This window comes from Quercus suber, unplaced genomic scaffold (genome assembly GCF_002906115.3).
Source record: "Quercus suber isolate HL8 unplaced genomic scaffold, Cork oak 2.0 scaffold_186, whole genome shotgun sequence".
NCBI lineage: Eukaryota > Viridiplantae > Streptophyta > Magnoliopsida > Fagales > Fagaceae > Quercus > Quercus suber.
This window is the reverse complement of record NW_027069644.1, coordinates 740,092-756,555: the sequence shown is the minus strand read 5'-3', so window position 1 is coordinate 756,555 and position 16,464 is coordinate 740,092. Positions and strand designations below refer to the sequence as shown.

Genomic DNA, 16,464 nt, shown 5'->3' with positions numbered 1-16,464 from the left:
CACAATGGTTCATTTTTTCTGGCATGGTCGTAGGTTCGACGTTATCTGGTGGTTCGGCAGCGTGGTCCTAGTGGAGTGGGTCGAGATCGGCGTGGGTTTTGTCAGGTGGATCGAGATCGGCATGGGTTTTGTCGAGTGGGTTGTGGGTCATAGCGGTGGAGATCAACGTGGTTCGTGGGTTTTGATCGAGCAGTGGAGATCAGGTGGGTCGTGGCAGAGGTGAGTGGGTTTTGATTATGTGGGTTCTAATGGGGTGGATTTTGATGGGGTTTTGCTATGTATTTCTGATGGGGTAAATCCAATTGGTTGGACTTTGGTTGGATTTTGGATTTCGCATGGTTGGACTTTGGATTTTGGATTCCGATTGGTTGTTTGGTGATGGTGTGGTGATGGTGCCTGTGGTGGGTGGTTGAGAGAGAGAGAGAAACAGAGATTAGAGAGAGAAGTAAGAATATTTTTATATTGTTTTTATTTTACTTTATATTATTTTAATGTGTTATATTGTAAAATAAAAGTTGGAATGTTGGTGTATTGTAAAATGGTATGGTATAATTGATAAAGTAACTTTTTGAGATGGTAAAATAGGATAGGATGACATTATTAGCTATGAATGCTCTAAATATTATTTTTTCACTTTTTATTTTTATATCTCTCTCACTTTTCAGTTTTCAAAACATAGGGGTGTTTGGTACATGTGTTTGAAAACATGTGTTTTGTTGTTTGAAAATATGTGTGAAAATATGTGTGGGTAAAAAAGTATAAGAAAATGCATGTAATGTTATTAAAATCTGAAAATGTGTGTTTGACTGAGTATACCAAGACACAAAAATAATAGAATATTGATTTGGCGAATAAATAGTGCTGCAGCAAAATACTAAAATAGGGTAAGTACAAGTAATTTGATGGGGTTGCTTTTCATATTTGCTTCCATATTGTCTTCCTTTACCCTATTTAGGGAATCTGATACCACTACTCTAATTGTGTAGTGGTGAATCAATTGAAAGAGATGAAGAAGATAATTATAGCCTTATTCTCTTTCCGTTGTTTAGAAAAATACTTGTTGTCTTCTTAGAAAAAATTAACTTTCAACAGAAAAATCTTAGAGATCAATATGGATACTAGCCAATAACTCGTTTATTAGTTCAACAAAATATGATTTTTTCTCTTTTATTTTTATAATTATGCTAGTTATTAATAGTCTTTTTTTTTTCTAAATATGAATGAAATTTAATAAGTATTATAATTATTAATAAATTTTTAGTTTAATTGTGGTAAGATTCTAATGGAGGATTAAAATATAAAATGTAATTTAAACTGAAATAAAAACATATGCATTAGAATAATGATGTTTAAATTGTGAGGTCTTCAAAATTTATGTGGCCACCCTAAAAAAAATTTGTGACAAAATATTATAAGGTCAATTAAAAGTCAAATTTTATATTAATAAATTTGAATTTTTATTAAATTTATTAATGAGTTTTAGTTAACTCAACTGATAAATCTTATTGTTAAATAAGAGATATAGAATTCAAATCTCACTTACACTAAAAACCAATTGACATCCTATCCTAATAATATAAAAAAAATNGAGAGAGAGAGAGAGAGAGAGAGAGAGAGAGAGAGAGAGAGAGAGAGAGAGAGAGAGAGAGAGAGAGAGAGAGAGCTCACCTGAACGCCAGTCTGTGGCCATGCCTCTCATCGTCGATCTTCCTCTCTCTTCCTACCTGGTTTTCCTTCTTCCTCCCTCTGCCTCCATCTTTCTCCATTTTCCTCCCCCAACGATCTCGCTGCCTCAGCCCGCCCCCCACCCACGCCATCGCTATCCCCTTTTTATTTTTTTTTTTTAATTGTAAATAACATTTGTTCTTGGGTTTTGGAGGATCGGTGGTTGGGGTGATTTGTGGATTTCAGTGGTGGTGGGTTGCAAGTTTTGGTAGATGGGTTTTGATTTTGATTTTAAGATTAATGGGTTTTGATTTTGATTATGATTTTTTCAGATTAATTGGTTATGTAGTGGTTGATAGTGGTTGGGTTTATGGTGGTGATTGTGGTGGTTGGGTTTATGGAAATAGGTTGCAAAATCAAACATAAAAAATAGTTTTCTAGTGTATTTTTCACAATGCAAATAAAAATTGAAAATATTTTCCTTTACGTAAAATATTTTCACTTGGAAATATTTAATTTCCTTTACACGTAAAATATTTTACATAAAGCTAGCCTTAGAAAAATACTTTTTTTTTTTTTAAGAAGAATTAGAAACGTACCTATTCTCAAAAAAACAAAAAACAAAAGAAGAAAAGAAAAGTACCTTAATTAATTTTGAAGACAAAGTAATCATTAAATTGTAACAATACGTTACCCCACCAAAGTACCAACCATGTTAAACTACCGCACCCAAACTTTTAGAAAAAAAAATATCAAAATTGTTAAGCAAGCGAAAATGAAATGTTCGAGCCATTGTTGTTCTTACTAATTACGGGACCGTGTTCCCTTTTAAATTTATTGCTCCAAATACGAGTAGTTAATACTGGATATATGATATATCGGATAAAATATTTAATTATTGACAATTGCTATCGATAAAATGAAACTGACCAGTACAAAATTATAGAGCTTGCCAATGCCTTCTTTGTTTTGTTTTGTTTTGATTTTTATTTCATTGTGAAGGTTGTACGTTGAAATTTTATTTTATCTATCAAAAAGTGTTATTAAATTGATAAATATTGTTTAATAACAAAAAGTGTTATATATTAACCAATATTTATAAATTTAATAACACTTTTTGATAGATAAAATAAAATTTCAACATACAACCTTGATGATGATTTTTTTTATATTATTAGGATAGGATGTCAATTGGTTTTTAGTGTAAGTGAGATTTGAATTCTATATCTCTTATTTAACAATAAGATTTATCTTTTTTTTTTTTTTTTTTTTTTTTTTTTTGCATTGCTCTCTTGTTCACAACCCTTTTTGGTAGTTTATTTGCACAACTATTGCCTTTACATTAGAAATGCTTTAGGTGGATGGTTCAATCATAAGTCATTAAACTCCTGCAATCAGAAACCAAAATAGCAATATTTAGTGCAAATACACTATCAAATGTTAACCGATTATTAAGCACTATCTGTGAATCAATTTCCAAATTATAACCTAATTGCCATGCTAGCTAGATTAATTCCATATCAGATAACCCTAAGTTCAGCTAGGTAATTTGTTGCAATATCAATATTAATGGATAATCATTTTATCCCATGCCCATTGCTGTTCTAATGATCCCATTGCCTTTGAATTTACCTAGGTTTCCTATTACATTATAGACACCTCATTTTGCACCCCTTATGACTCTAACGCTCGTTCTCAAATGACTACATCACTAGAGGGCCTATACTGAGGAAGGGCTTTGCTAAGGAAACTATTTCACTAGAAACAACTTTCAATGCATTAAAATCTACCTAAAACCCTAATCTTGCATACACAAAAACCCTAATCTACACAAGATGAGCACCCTGTGAACGCAACCTCAGTGCTATGTATGTAGATACACAAGCTTGCATATGCATGTTAGAGATGGTAGAGCTCTATAAGAAAATTTTCTTTTATGGAAATTCATGCAAAGTTGATCCCATATCACTTGTGAGGCACCCCTTTTTGAGCACTCGGCTCATTTTCCAAAACACACCGAAATCACTACAAAAGTAGTGGTTTGAAGAGAGTTTTCATTTTTTTTTTTTTTTTAAATAAACCTTTTAGTCAATTTTCTTTTGGCTGGGACTATTTTCTGGTCTATGCCTCTAGTTAAATGTTTACTAACCTACTGGATTTTGTGGGTTCTTGTTTTTTTAGATTGACCAAGGGGAGTGGTCAAATCAGTCATTGGATTTCTCTAGGTATTATTCTCTTTCTTTTCTTTTCTTTTCTTTTATTTATTTTTGTTTATTTTATATTTTAATTTCTATTTTCGTAGTTTAATTTAGTTGTTTTATTGCTTTCTAGTTTAGTAGCATTAGTTTCTGGGTTACTGGGTTGGGTTGCCTACACAAGATCAAACATAGGTACACAACTCCACAAGCCTGTGTACGCATGAGTTATGCATGCATACATAGACTCACCCATAATAAAAATTATAAAAAAAAAAAAAAATCCAAGATTCATTCCCTATTGCGTCACTTATAAAACAAACATAAACAAATATGGAAAAAGTTTTTTCTAAACTAATTTGAGAAAAATCTTTCAAGTTCTTTTTATATCTTTTTTATTAGACGTGAATTTTGAAGAGTTAGGCTCTCCTCCCATTTAAACCTCTCCTTTCTCTCCTGTTTTTATTTTGATGAATGACACTTCATACTTGCCAAGCAAATACTCCAATGGTTAAAAATAAAAACATCACCAATAGTATGACAGAAGCCCAGTAGTTAAAAAAAGCCAAGTCCTCTTCTGGCAACGTCACCGCTACCGCTAGAGTATGAAAAAAGTCTATCCCATCATAAAGTCTGCACCATCACATACCCAAAATATATCACGAACAGACTGATGGATCAATTGTGCCACAAACGAGAATTTTCAAATCTCTCACACTTACATAGACACAACTGACATAAAAAACAAAACGACAGCGTACATTATCATAGAAAATTCCGAAGACAAATTCATGAGTGGAGCAGAGTCAAAGGTGGTGTGTGTTACCGGAGCATCCGGTTACATAGCTTCATGGCTGGTCAAGCTCCTGCTTCAACATGGCTACACTGTCAAGGCCACAGTTCGTGACCCAAGTCAGTACTCAATACTCTCATTTCACAACTTTGATTTTCTTTGCAAATTACACATGGGGTTTTCATTCGTAAGATCATAACCAATGTTTTTTGCTTTTATTCACTGAGAACCCACGTTAGTTTTTTACTAATATGATGGCATATTGGTAAGGTGCTTGAGTTTCTTGGAAGAAAATGCTATAATTTTTGTTTAAGTAGTTGAATATTTATATATTTTTCTTTATTGGGTCAAGTTCCAACATTGGAAGAGAGTGAAAAGCTTCTTCATATATGAGAAAGCAATAATTTTCTTTTTATGGGATTTAAGTTTTTTATTTATATATTTTAAATTTTCGATCTTTAATGTGTTACGGTAATCATGTTTGAATTATATATCAAGAAGGTAAATTATGCTTGAATTTTGTTCAAAACATAAATTAAAAGAATTGTGTGGAAAATCTAGTGCTTACTTGAATAAAATTAATGATCAGTCTGGTTGATTGCGTTTAGTGAGACTTTATGTTTCACTTTTGAGATTAATACTTGAATACTTTTCGTGTATATCATAATTTTGATACTTGAGAAGGAAGATGAACTCCTAAAAGTATAGTTTTTGAAAAGATACTGTATAAATAGTTTATGGATTATGCTTTAAATGTGTTCTACAGATGATCCGAAGAAGACGGAGCACTTGCTTGCACTAGAGGAGCTAAGGAAAGACTTCATTTGTTCAAAGCAGACTTACTGGAAGAAGGATCTTTTGATTCTGTTGTTGATGGATGTGAGGGCGTTTTTCATACGGCATCTCCTTTTTATCACAAAGTCACGGATCCCCAAGTACATTCTTTTTCACTTAAATTAGATATTGCAAATTTTATGTAGTTAGTCAGCAATGTTTCAAGGGATGACTAGTTTTTGATAATGCTTGGTTGTTTACCAAATGTAGATGAAATTTCATGTCTTGTAATCGAGTAAAGTAGTCAATATGCTATATAATTGAAATTCCTTAGTTTTTCTTAGGGAACTTTATCCTTTGATGCTTTTCACATGTTTTGAAATGCTCATTGATTAAAAATGTAAAAGTCTGTGTGGATACTGTCAAATTAACTTTCAATTTGCTTGTGCATGTGTTGGCTTACCCAATTCATATGAGAATTTTTATAATTCTTTTCAGGCAGAACTAATTGACCCAGCGGTTAAGGGAACACTTAATGTTCTTAGATCATGTGCCAAAGTTCAATCTATTAAGAGAGTGGTTATAACATCCTCAATGGCAGCAGTTGCATTCAATCGAAAACCTCTTGCTCCTAATGTTGTAATTGATGAGACTTGGTCTTCAAATGCTGCTTTGTGTGAGAAATCAAAGGTGCATACATGTGCTACTTTCTTATTAAAGTTCTCTCCTTTCCAAGTTTTTACATGTGAGGATTTCTCTGGATTTGTAATGGAGCATGGATCACATTAGATTGATTGCATTCAACCTCTTTCTTTCTTTTGCTTTCTTTTTTCCCTTGGATGGTTTGTCTCCTGTTGTACAATATGGATGTAGCCTTCTCAAGTAAGTTCATTCCTCTTCAGCCTTCAAATCCCATTTAATAGGATTGTAAAATTAAAGACATCATAAAAATTATGTTATGCATTCAAGTCTTACTTATGGCTCTGTAGAACAATTTGAATTTCCTTAATTGTAATTGAAGCATTACTAGTCTATGTAACTACTATATTTAAATATATAAGTCCACTAATAAGTTGCTCTCTGAGCTGGATCAAAGTTTTGGCTATGTAGCATCTTCAATCAAATATTAATTTTTAAATAAGTTTCCTCTCTATTCCTTTCTCAGCAATTAATATGATAAAAGTAAAGCAGTGGAACATACTCCAAGTTTAGATATATATCATTAACAAACAACCTTCTTGTTTTTTTTTTTTTTAGAGGGGAGATGAGTGGAAAGATGCAGTCAACACTAAGCTTCATATATGCAGTAGCTAATATACTTTTGGGATTATTATTATTAGTATTTTCGTTTGGCTGTGTGACATATATTCTCTATAAATGGCAGTCTTGAATATGAGTTTAAATTAATTTTATTGCATCCAAAAACATTTTTCGTTGTGTATTCTAAAATCATTTGTTTGCATCAGCTTTGGTATATGCTTTCAAAGACCTTAGCTGAGGAGGCTGCTTGGAAATTTGCAAAAGAGAATGCAATTGACATGGTAGCAATAAATCCTGGGCTGGTGATTGGCCCTTTCTTACAGCCAACTCTTCTTAATACAAGTGTGGAGGCAGTTCTAAAGCTTGTAAATGGTACTCTTTAGCTTTAGCTGACGTGGTTAATTTATCTTTCTATTGAATAGTAACACATTCTTAATTTAAGAATAAATTCTATTAAAGAACCTGCCAATGGTCTTTAACCAAATGGAATTTCCAACATTATAAATATGGGGCTCTCATAAGGGTTGGAGAGCGTGGACACGGGTTCAATCTTGTGTTATATATATGCATGTGTGTGTAAACCTTTATTGAACAACTTGTTTTGAGGTTGAATATGCCTTACTGCTCTAACCTCCAAAGCATATAGTTTTGCCTAGGCTAACTTTGTTTTTCCTATCTAAAGAATATTGTATGTGACCAAAAATCCATGGTCATTTATCACCAGCAGCTAATTTAAGCTGTTCAACAGGGAGATATTATAACAACGATATGGCTAAATATTTTTGTCTACTTTAGGTGTATGGACCAAATCATAATTCTTTCATTTATGCCTGCATCAGGTGTATGCACCGAGTCCAATTCTTTTGATAAGAATTTCCTATTCTAACAGTCCTAAGCAGAGGATTGGGAATATGAATATAGCAGGGAGTTATTAGAGGGAGAGAGAGAGAGAGAGAGAGAGAGAAAGAGAGATAGAATTTGGGAGAANTCTGATTCAGAGTACCAGCAATTAATTTCAGCCCTGACAGATTCTGCCCCTTCTGGTCCTCACTTTTCTCTTCAAAATGGCATTTTGCTTTACAAGGATAAAGTGTTTTTGAGTTCTAATTCACCCTTGAAACCTTTGGTCCTCCAGCATGCTCATAACAGTCCTGTGGGTGATCATTCAGGGTACTTAAAAACTGTCCATCGGGTTCAACAAGATTTTTCTTGGGTGGGTATGAGGAAAGACATCAAGGAGCATATAAGGACTTGTGAGATTTGTCAAAGAATCAAGGTGGACACCACTAAACCTGTTGGATTATTGCAACCACTCTCAATTCCTGAAAAACCTTGGCTGGATATTAGCATGGACTTTATCACTGGTCTTCCCAAATCTCAAGGGTTTGAGGTCATCATGGTGGTGGTTGATAGGCTTACAAAATTTGTCCACTTCATGCCTTTGTCTCATCCCTATACTGCTGCCAAGGTGGCTCAAGTTTTCATGACTAATGTGTTTAAATTGCATGGTCTACCTAGATCAATTGTGAGTGATAGAGATGCTGCCTTCACCTCTAATTTTTGGAGGGAGTTGTTCAAACTTCAAGGTACTGAATTGGCTATGTCTTCAGCCTACCACCCTCAGTCTGATGGACAAACTGAGGTGGTTAACAGGAGTTTGGAACAGTACTTAAGAGCTTTTGTTGGTGACAGACCCCACACTTGGGCTTCATGGCTTTATTTGGCTGAATTTTGGTTTAATTCTAACTACCATACTTCTACCAAAATGTCCCCATTTGAGGCTCTTTATGGTTTTGCTCCTCCAAGGATTTTGGATTATGTGCCGGGTCTGACTAAAGTGGCTGCTGTAGAGACTGTGTTACATGACAGGTCTGTCATGTTGGAGCTTCTCAAGCAGAATTTGGTGGCTGCTCAAGCCAGGATGAAGGCTCAGGCTGATCAACATAGGACTGACAGATCTTATCAGGTGGGTGATTGGGTTTTCCTTAGACTTCAGCCCTATAGACAGCTGTCTCTCAATTTAAAGAAGTTCCACAAGTTGTCCCCAAGGTATTTTGGCCCTTTTCAAATTTTGCAACAAGTTGGACCAGTGGCTTACAAATTGGATCTGCCTCCAGATTGTTTGATTCATCCAGTCTTTCATATTTCTTGCCTCAAGCCTAAGTTGGGTGCACACACTACTCCAATCACCACTCTTCCACCTGTAGATTCTGATGGGTTCCTCAATCCTGAACCCATTGCCATTTTGCAGCAGAGATCTAAGCAATTGAGGAGTAGGCTAATTACTGAAGTTTTGGTCCAATGGTTTGGGCAGCCTCCTGAGTGTGCCACTTGGGAATCCTTGTATCAGCTTAGACTTCAATTTCCTCACCTTGTGGGCAAGGTGCTGTGAGGGGGTAGTGCTACTGTATTGAGTTGTTCATGTTGTTGTTCATGTTGCTTAACCTTGTGGACAAGGTTTTCAAAGGGGGATGGAATGATAGGACTCCTCTGGTGTGGGTGTTGTAGCTGATATTGATTGCTGATGTTTGATGCGTGGTAAGCTAATACCTGATGCATGAGGAGCCTGTGAGTAATAGTTGCTGCTACCAGGTGCATTGGAGTATAGCTAGTTCTTAGTAATTGTGTAATTAGCCCATGAAATAGTTAATAGTGGGATTGGTATTAATTGTTAGTTACAACTGATTGGGGTGGTTAGTTAGTTAGAAACAGTTACAAGAAGAATACCATTGTTGATAGTGCTGTAAAGCTGTGTATAAAGGGACCGAGTGGTTCATTGTATGGGACATGAAATGAGTAATACAATTCCCAATTCTTCTCCCAAATTCTATCTCTCTTCATCACAAATGAGTTGTCAATAGCATTGCAAAAAAAAAATCAAGATATAGTAAATGCTATGGATCTTGTTAAAGTGTCTAAGCAACGGTTGCAAGTGATGAGAGATGATGGATGGGCATCTTTATTGGTTGAAGTATCTTTATTTTGTAACTCACATGTTATTCCTATCTTGGACATGGAAGCGATGTTTGTAGTTAGTGGGAGGCCGAGACGCAACACCCAAAAAAATTCAAATTTACATCATTATCGTGTTGAGCTATTTTGCACAGTCATAGATATGCAACTTCAAGAGCTTAACAACCGCTTTTCTGAGGTGAATACCGAGTTGCTACTTTGTATGGCTTGCTTGGATCCAAGTAATTCATTTGTGGCTTTCGATAAGGAAAAATTGATACGTCTAGCTAAGTTCTATCCCTCTGATTTTCTTGGGACAGATATTTTGGCACTTGACTCTCAACTGCAGAATTACATTTTTGATATGCGCAGCAATGACTTCTTTTTAAAGCTTCAAGGAGTTAGTGAACTTGCTGAAAAGTTAGTGAGCACAAGGAAGCACGAGACTTATCCATTAGTCTATTTGCTTGTGAAGCTAGTTTTGACCCTTCCAGTTGCTACTGCAACGGTAGAAAGAAGTTTTTCAGCAATGAAATATATAAAGAATGAACTGCGCAATCGAATGGGAGATCAATTGATGAATGATTGCTTAGTTGTGTATATTGAAAAAGATGTAGCTTGTAGCATTGATAATGAGACTATTATGCAACGATTTCAAACGATGAAAACTCGTAGAAGGCAATTGTAAATTTTATGTATTTGTGTATTTTCTGATTGTTGTTGTTGTCAATATAAATTTTTTTTTTTATTAGATTGTGTAATTTATGCTTGTTGAGGAACACCCTGAAAATTTTTCCTGGAGTCGCCACTGTCTGGAATGCTAAATTCTAAGGCATTGTCAGATCTAATGGCCTTAATTTTGGTTCCAAATTGTGTGAGGATCATGTTATAAAAGGAAACAACTAATGGTCTAACATCAGATTTTGCTTTTAGTAAGAAAATCCAAGTAGCTCTAGATGCATCATCAACAATAGTAAGGAAGTATTTATGGCCATTAGAAGTCAAAACAGAAAAAGGGCCCCAAACATCCATATGAACAAGATCAAAAGGATGAGAACATTTATTATTATTGAAGGGAAAAGGAATCCTTTTCTGTTTTGCTAAAGGACAAACTGTACAAGTTTTATTACAGCAGTTCTTGAGAAAAGGAAAAACATGGCTTAAGGACTGAACCTTCACATCAGAGGGATGTCCAAGCCTTGAATGCCAAAGGGAAAACAAATTGGTGGAGAGATTAGATGAACAAGCAGAAGAAAAAGACTTGAAAGACTGCTTGGACAGAAAATCAGCAAGGGAAGTAGTGGCTTGATCCAAGCTGGAATCTTGCAACAGATACAGGCCATCATGCATTTGGCCCATTCCAATCGTGCTCCAACAAGTAAGGTCCTGTATAAAACAAAATTTTGACAGAAAAACAAGGCATATAGGTTGAGTTTTGGTTAAAGCACTGACAGACAGTAGGTTAAAAGTGAAAGAAGGTACACAAAGCACATTGGTAAGGGTAATGTGAGAAGAAAGATGTATGGTTCCAATGTGTGTGACAACAGCAGCCTCCCCATTAGGCAATTCAACCATGGAATGTGAAATTTCAGTATAGGAAGTCAACAATTTCATAGAACATACTATGTGATCACTAGCACCAGTATCAATAACCCATGTGTTGAAATCATAAGCTCTCCTATTTACTGTCTTAGCAGAGAAGACCGAGTGCTTAAAGTTAGTAAAATTACCTGCAACAGCATTAGATGTGCAAGATGTGCAAGTCACAGCATTGGCTACATGAGAGGTCTGACCTGTTGTAGGTCGTGAAGTAGAACAAGAACCAATCAAGGTTAGAAGTTGCTGGTACTGATCATGAGTGAAAGCAGGAGTTTGAGAAACAGGCATGTTTGAAGCAAAATCATGAACTCCATTGCACTGATTGCCTTGAATCAACTCAAGATTAGAACAGACTTGATGAGCAGTGGCATTTTTGTTGTTCTTGAACTTAAACCCTGGTGGAAAACCATGCAACTTGTAGCATTTGTCCACGGTATGACCCATTTTACCACAATGAGTACATACGGGTCTCTCTTTCCCCTTGAAATTATTGCCTAAACTTTTGGTAGCCAAAACAGTTGATTCAACTTTAACAGGGTTGGTCACAGATCTTTGCATTTCTTCTTGGATGAATAAGGAGTGTGCTTTATTGACAGAAGGCAAAGGATCCATTAACAAGATTTGAGTTCTTACTTGAGAGAAAGCATCGTTTACTCCCATAAGAAATTTCATGGTGGACTCCTTGGTTTGAAGATTCTTCAACCTTTGATTGATTCCACACATACACTGACCACAAGTACACTGAGGAAATGGACTCAAATTCTGCAATTGATCCCACAAAATCTTGAGCTGAGTGAAGTAATCAGTGAGTGATTGCTCTCCCTGATGAATCTCAGTGATTTGTTTCTGGATATTGAAGATCTTGGTTCCATTTCCTTGGCTGAAAGTGTCTCGAAGATCCGTCCAAATTTCCAAAGCAGTATCTCTGTAGATGATGCTTCCTTGGAGCTTTGGTGATACGGAGTTGATGATCCAGGTGCCCACTACATTATCGGCACGAATCCACGCCTGAGCAGCATTTGGAGAATTCACCAATGGTGAAGAGATGGTTAAAGATCCATCAATAAACCCTAGCTTGTTCTTGCCAATCAGAGATTTTCTCACTGATCTTGCCCAAGCAGGATAATTTTCTCCTCCAATCAGTGGTTGAGAAGTGAGAACTGCTCCTGGATTTTCTCCAGGATGCAAGAACAGAGGATTACTTAGATTGTAGAAATCTTGTGAAGAAGATGAAGTCTCTGTAGTGGAAGCATTAGTTGCTGCTGTTTCTGCCATTGAGAGAGCTTTAAAAGCTTGTAGAGCACAACAATGGCCGATGAGGAAAGCTTGAAGAAGATGATAATGGCGGATGAGAAAAAGAGAAAATTCCCAAAATTGATCTGAGAAACCCTAGAAATGGAAGCGTCTAGAGGTTTTGCTCTGATACCATATGAAAAACTGAATTTGTGATTGAAATCAGAAATCTGTTATTGATGAAATTGATCTGTACATATATACTCAAAGACCCAAAAACAGAGCACGTGACTAACTAAATAAAAACTACTCTGCACGTGTGAACACATACAAACAAATGTAACTAACTACCACACGTGAGTCACTAGCCTACCTTTAGTTATATACAGAACTACAAGTAGCTTACAACACAACTCCAACTATGCTACATCTCTATTCTGTCGTGTGTGTCTGTACAATTCTTGAAACTCTTCAATCTTTATACTTGTTGCTTTGGCATCTGCTGTAACATCATCAAAATGTCTTGCTTGATCTGACATACATTGATGCTGCCCTGGTGCACTATCTGCTGCATTGTGTTGCAGCCTGAGCTGCATCAGTGTAGCAGCTGATGCACTTGCTACATGTTGGTGCAGCCTTGGTGTGGCAGCTGATGCACCTGCTGCAGAACTGGGAACAGAGCTGGGAACTACAACTTTAGGACTTTGATAGCAGTTGCATTTAATGGAAAACCTCTTGCTCCTGATGTTGTAATTGACGAGACTTGGTTTTCAAATGCTGCTTTGTGTGAGAAATCAAAGGTGCATACATGTGCTACTTTCTTATTAAAGTTCTCTCCTTTCCAAGTTTTTAATGAATGCTACATGTGAGGATTTCTCTGGATTTGTAATGGAGCATGGATCACATTAGATTGATTGCATTCAACCTCTTTCTTTCTTTTGCTTTCCTTTTTCCCTTGGATGGTTTGTCTCCTGTTGTACAATATGGATGTAGCCTTCTTAAGTGAGTTCATTCCTCTTCAGCCTTCAAATCCCATTTAATAGGATTGTAAAATTAAAGACATCATAAAAATTATATTATGCATTCAAGTCTTACTTATGGCTCTGTAGAACAATTTGTATTCCCTTAATTGTAATTGAAGCATTACTAGTCTATGTAACTACTATATTTAAATATATAAGTCCACTAATAAGTTGCTCTCTGAGCTGGATCTAAGTTTTGGCTATGTAGCATCTTCAATCAAATATTAATTTTTAAATAAGTTTCCTCTCTATTCCTTTCTCAGCAATTAATATGATAAAAGTAAAGCAGTGGAACATACTCCAAGTTTAGATATATATCATTAACAAACAACCTTCTTGTTTTTTTTTTTTTTTTTTTTTTTTTTTTTTTTTTTTTTAAGAGGGGAGATGAATGGAAAGATGCAGTCAACACTAAGCTTCATATATGCAGTAGCTAATATACTTTTGGGATTATTATTATTAGTATTTTCGTTTGGCTGTGTGACATATATTCTCTATAAATGGCAGTCTTGAATATGAGTTTAAATTAATTTTATTGCATCCAAAAACATTTTTCGTTGTGTATTCTAAAATCGTTTGTTTGCATCAGCTTTGGTATATGCTTTCAAAGACCTTAGCTGAGGAGGCTGCTTGGAAATTTGCAAAAGAGAATGCAATTGACATGGTAGCAATAAATCCTGGGCTGGTGATTGGTCCTTTCTTACAGCCAACTCTTCTTAATACAAGTGTGGAGGCAGTTCTAAAGCTTGTAAATCGTACACTTTAGCTTTAGCTGACGTGGTTAATTTATCTTTCTATTGAATAGTAACACATTCTTAATTTAAGAATAAATTCTATTAAAGAACCTGCCAATGGTCTTTAACCAAATGGGATTTCCAACATTATAAATAAGGGGCTCTCATAAGGGTTGGAGAGCGTGGACACGGGTTCAATCTTGTGTTATATATATGCATGTGTGTGTAAACCTTTATTGAACAACTTGTTTTGAGGTTGAATATGCCTTACTGCTCTAACCTCCAAAGCATATAGTATTGCCTAGGCTAACTTTGTTTTTCCTATCTAAAGAATATTGTATGTGACCAAAAATCCATGGTCATTTATCACCGGCAGCTAATTTAAGCTGTTCAACAGGGAGATATTATAACAACGATATGGCTAAATATTTTTGTCTACTTTAGGTGTATGGACCAAATCATAATTCTTTCATTTATGCCTGCATCAGGTGTATGAACCGAGTCCGATTCTTTCTCCAGTCACTTAACATTCAGTAACTACCTGAAATGAAAATCCAGCTTTAATCTGTCATTACTTATACAGATTTGATTTTTAAGTATGTTGTGGATTTATTTTCCTTGTCATTTCATCATATATTTGCACATTTATTTTGTTCTAATTATTTACATTTGTCATAGGATTAAGCTTGTGTTTGGTAAGGCTATTGCAAATAGATTTTGAATTCTGGCAGAATGAATTTCAGTAAACTACATTCCTTTGAGAAATACTTTGGTATTATGCTGCTATTCTCACCAGCACATCATTGACTAATTAAAGCATATGGGTCAAAATTTTAGACAGCTGTTAATTTTAGGTAAATTCAATAGATACAAATTCCAAATTCTGTCAAATTGGTTCATACCTTATCATCCCAGTTAGATTTATTTTCTTCTGAAAATTCTTTGATATGTTTATCTTGAATGACTTTCAGCTACCTTGTTTTAAAACATCACTTGGAATGACTTAATTTTCATTTGTCATTTTTGTCATCATCATGAATTTCTTGCAATGAGCCACAACATTTAATGCAGCATTGACTTTGATTTGGACTGCTTATAAGAGAGAAAAGTTGTGGTTATTTTTAAAGAATGTAAAGGAATAGAAGGAATCTTAGTTCTAGAATAAGTTCCTTATTCATTGAGTTTCTTTTACATTGAAAGTAATCAAGTTGTAATTGCACCTCTATAATCTTTCAAATGTCTTAACTTCCGCTAGAATGTGGTTCTGCCTTATTCCCTCTTCTAAGAGGCAATCTTTTGTGATGCAAGGAGTTGATGGTTTATCTTATGCAGGGGCCGAAAGATTTCCAAATATAACTTACAGATGGGTTGATGTTAGAGATGTTGCTAATGCTCATATACTAGCCTTTGAGAATCCATCAGCTAGTGGAAGATATTGTTTAGTTGGAAGAGTTATGCACTCTTCTGAGGTTATGAAGATTTTGCATGAGCTCTTCCCTGATCTGAATATTCCTGAAAAGTAAGCTCCATATATATATATGTATGCCACATCTTTTTGTCTGCCACAGATGCAACAAACAATGTCTCCCCCCCGCGTATTGGCCCAAGTGGTGGTTTACCTGCATTATTTGTCTATTGCAAATTACATAGCCTATTGGCCCTATCTGTTTCCTTTGACAATATATTCCCATCCTAATTTGGAAATTATGTTTTTCTTTTAATTTTATCATTATATATGCATACGATAATTTTAACCTCTCAAGTGTCTGAGATCCTATTCTGGGTGTGCTTTTCACAATATTTGAAAATTTAAAACTAATATCTTTGATACTTGATTGTTCATGGAAAAAGGAGAGAGAGAGAGAGAGAGAGAGAGAGAGAGAGAGAGAGTCTCAATTTGGTCAAGTCTGTTGTCTATAATCCTAATGCGGTGGTCAGGATAAACAATCTCGTGGTCTTTCATTTTGTTTCTGGTTTGGATGATATCATCCGTATAAAATTTCACCTTGCATGCTCTAAAGCATGGGTGAGCTAAGATATTAAAGTGTATGGCATTTAGGGACACTGCTGTATTTTGAACACAATGAATTAGCCAAAGAACCATCCCAAAAGGGAAAAGGAATCTACACATGCATCGACTTGTTTCTTTTTCTCATCAACAACATAAGGTCATTAGCTTCGAAAAAAAAAAAAAAAAAACTGAACTCCGAATCCTCTACAGTCAGCCTCAATACAAA

At 35.2% G+C, this 16,464-nt stretch overlaps 1 protein-coding gene across 1 annotated transcript; it reads left to right on the top strand.

Moving 5' to 3' along the window:
* The first annotated feature begins 4,305 nt into the window (after positions 1-4,305).
* LOC112023938 (phenylacetaldehyde reductase) lies at positions 4,306-15,834 on the top strand. The gene is given in 6 exon segments (XM_065778565.1): positions 4,306-4,772; positions 5,420-5,452; positions 5,455-5,588; positions 5,926-6,117; positions 6,894-7,059; positions 15,560-15,834. Coding segments are annotated over 6 exon segments (837 nt in total). The 5' UTR covers positions 4,306-4,651; the 3' UTR covers positions 15,751-15,834.
* Positions 15,835-16,464: the final 630 nt, after the last annotated feature.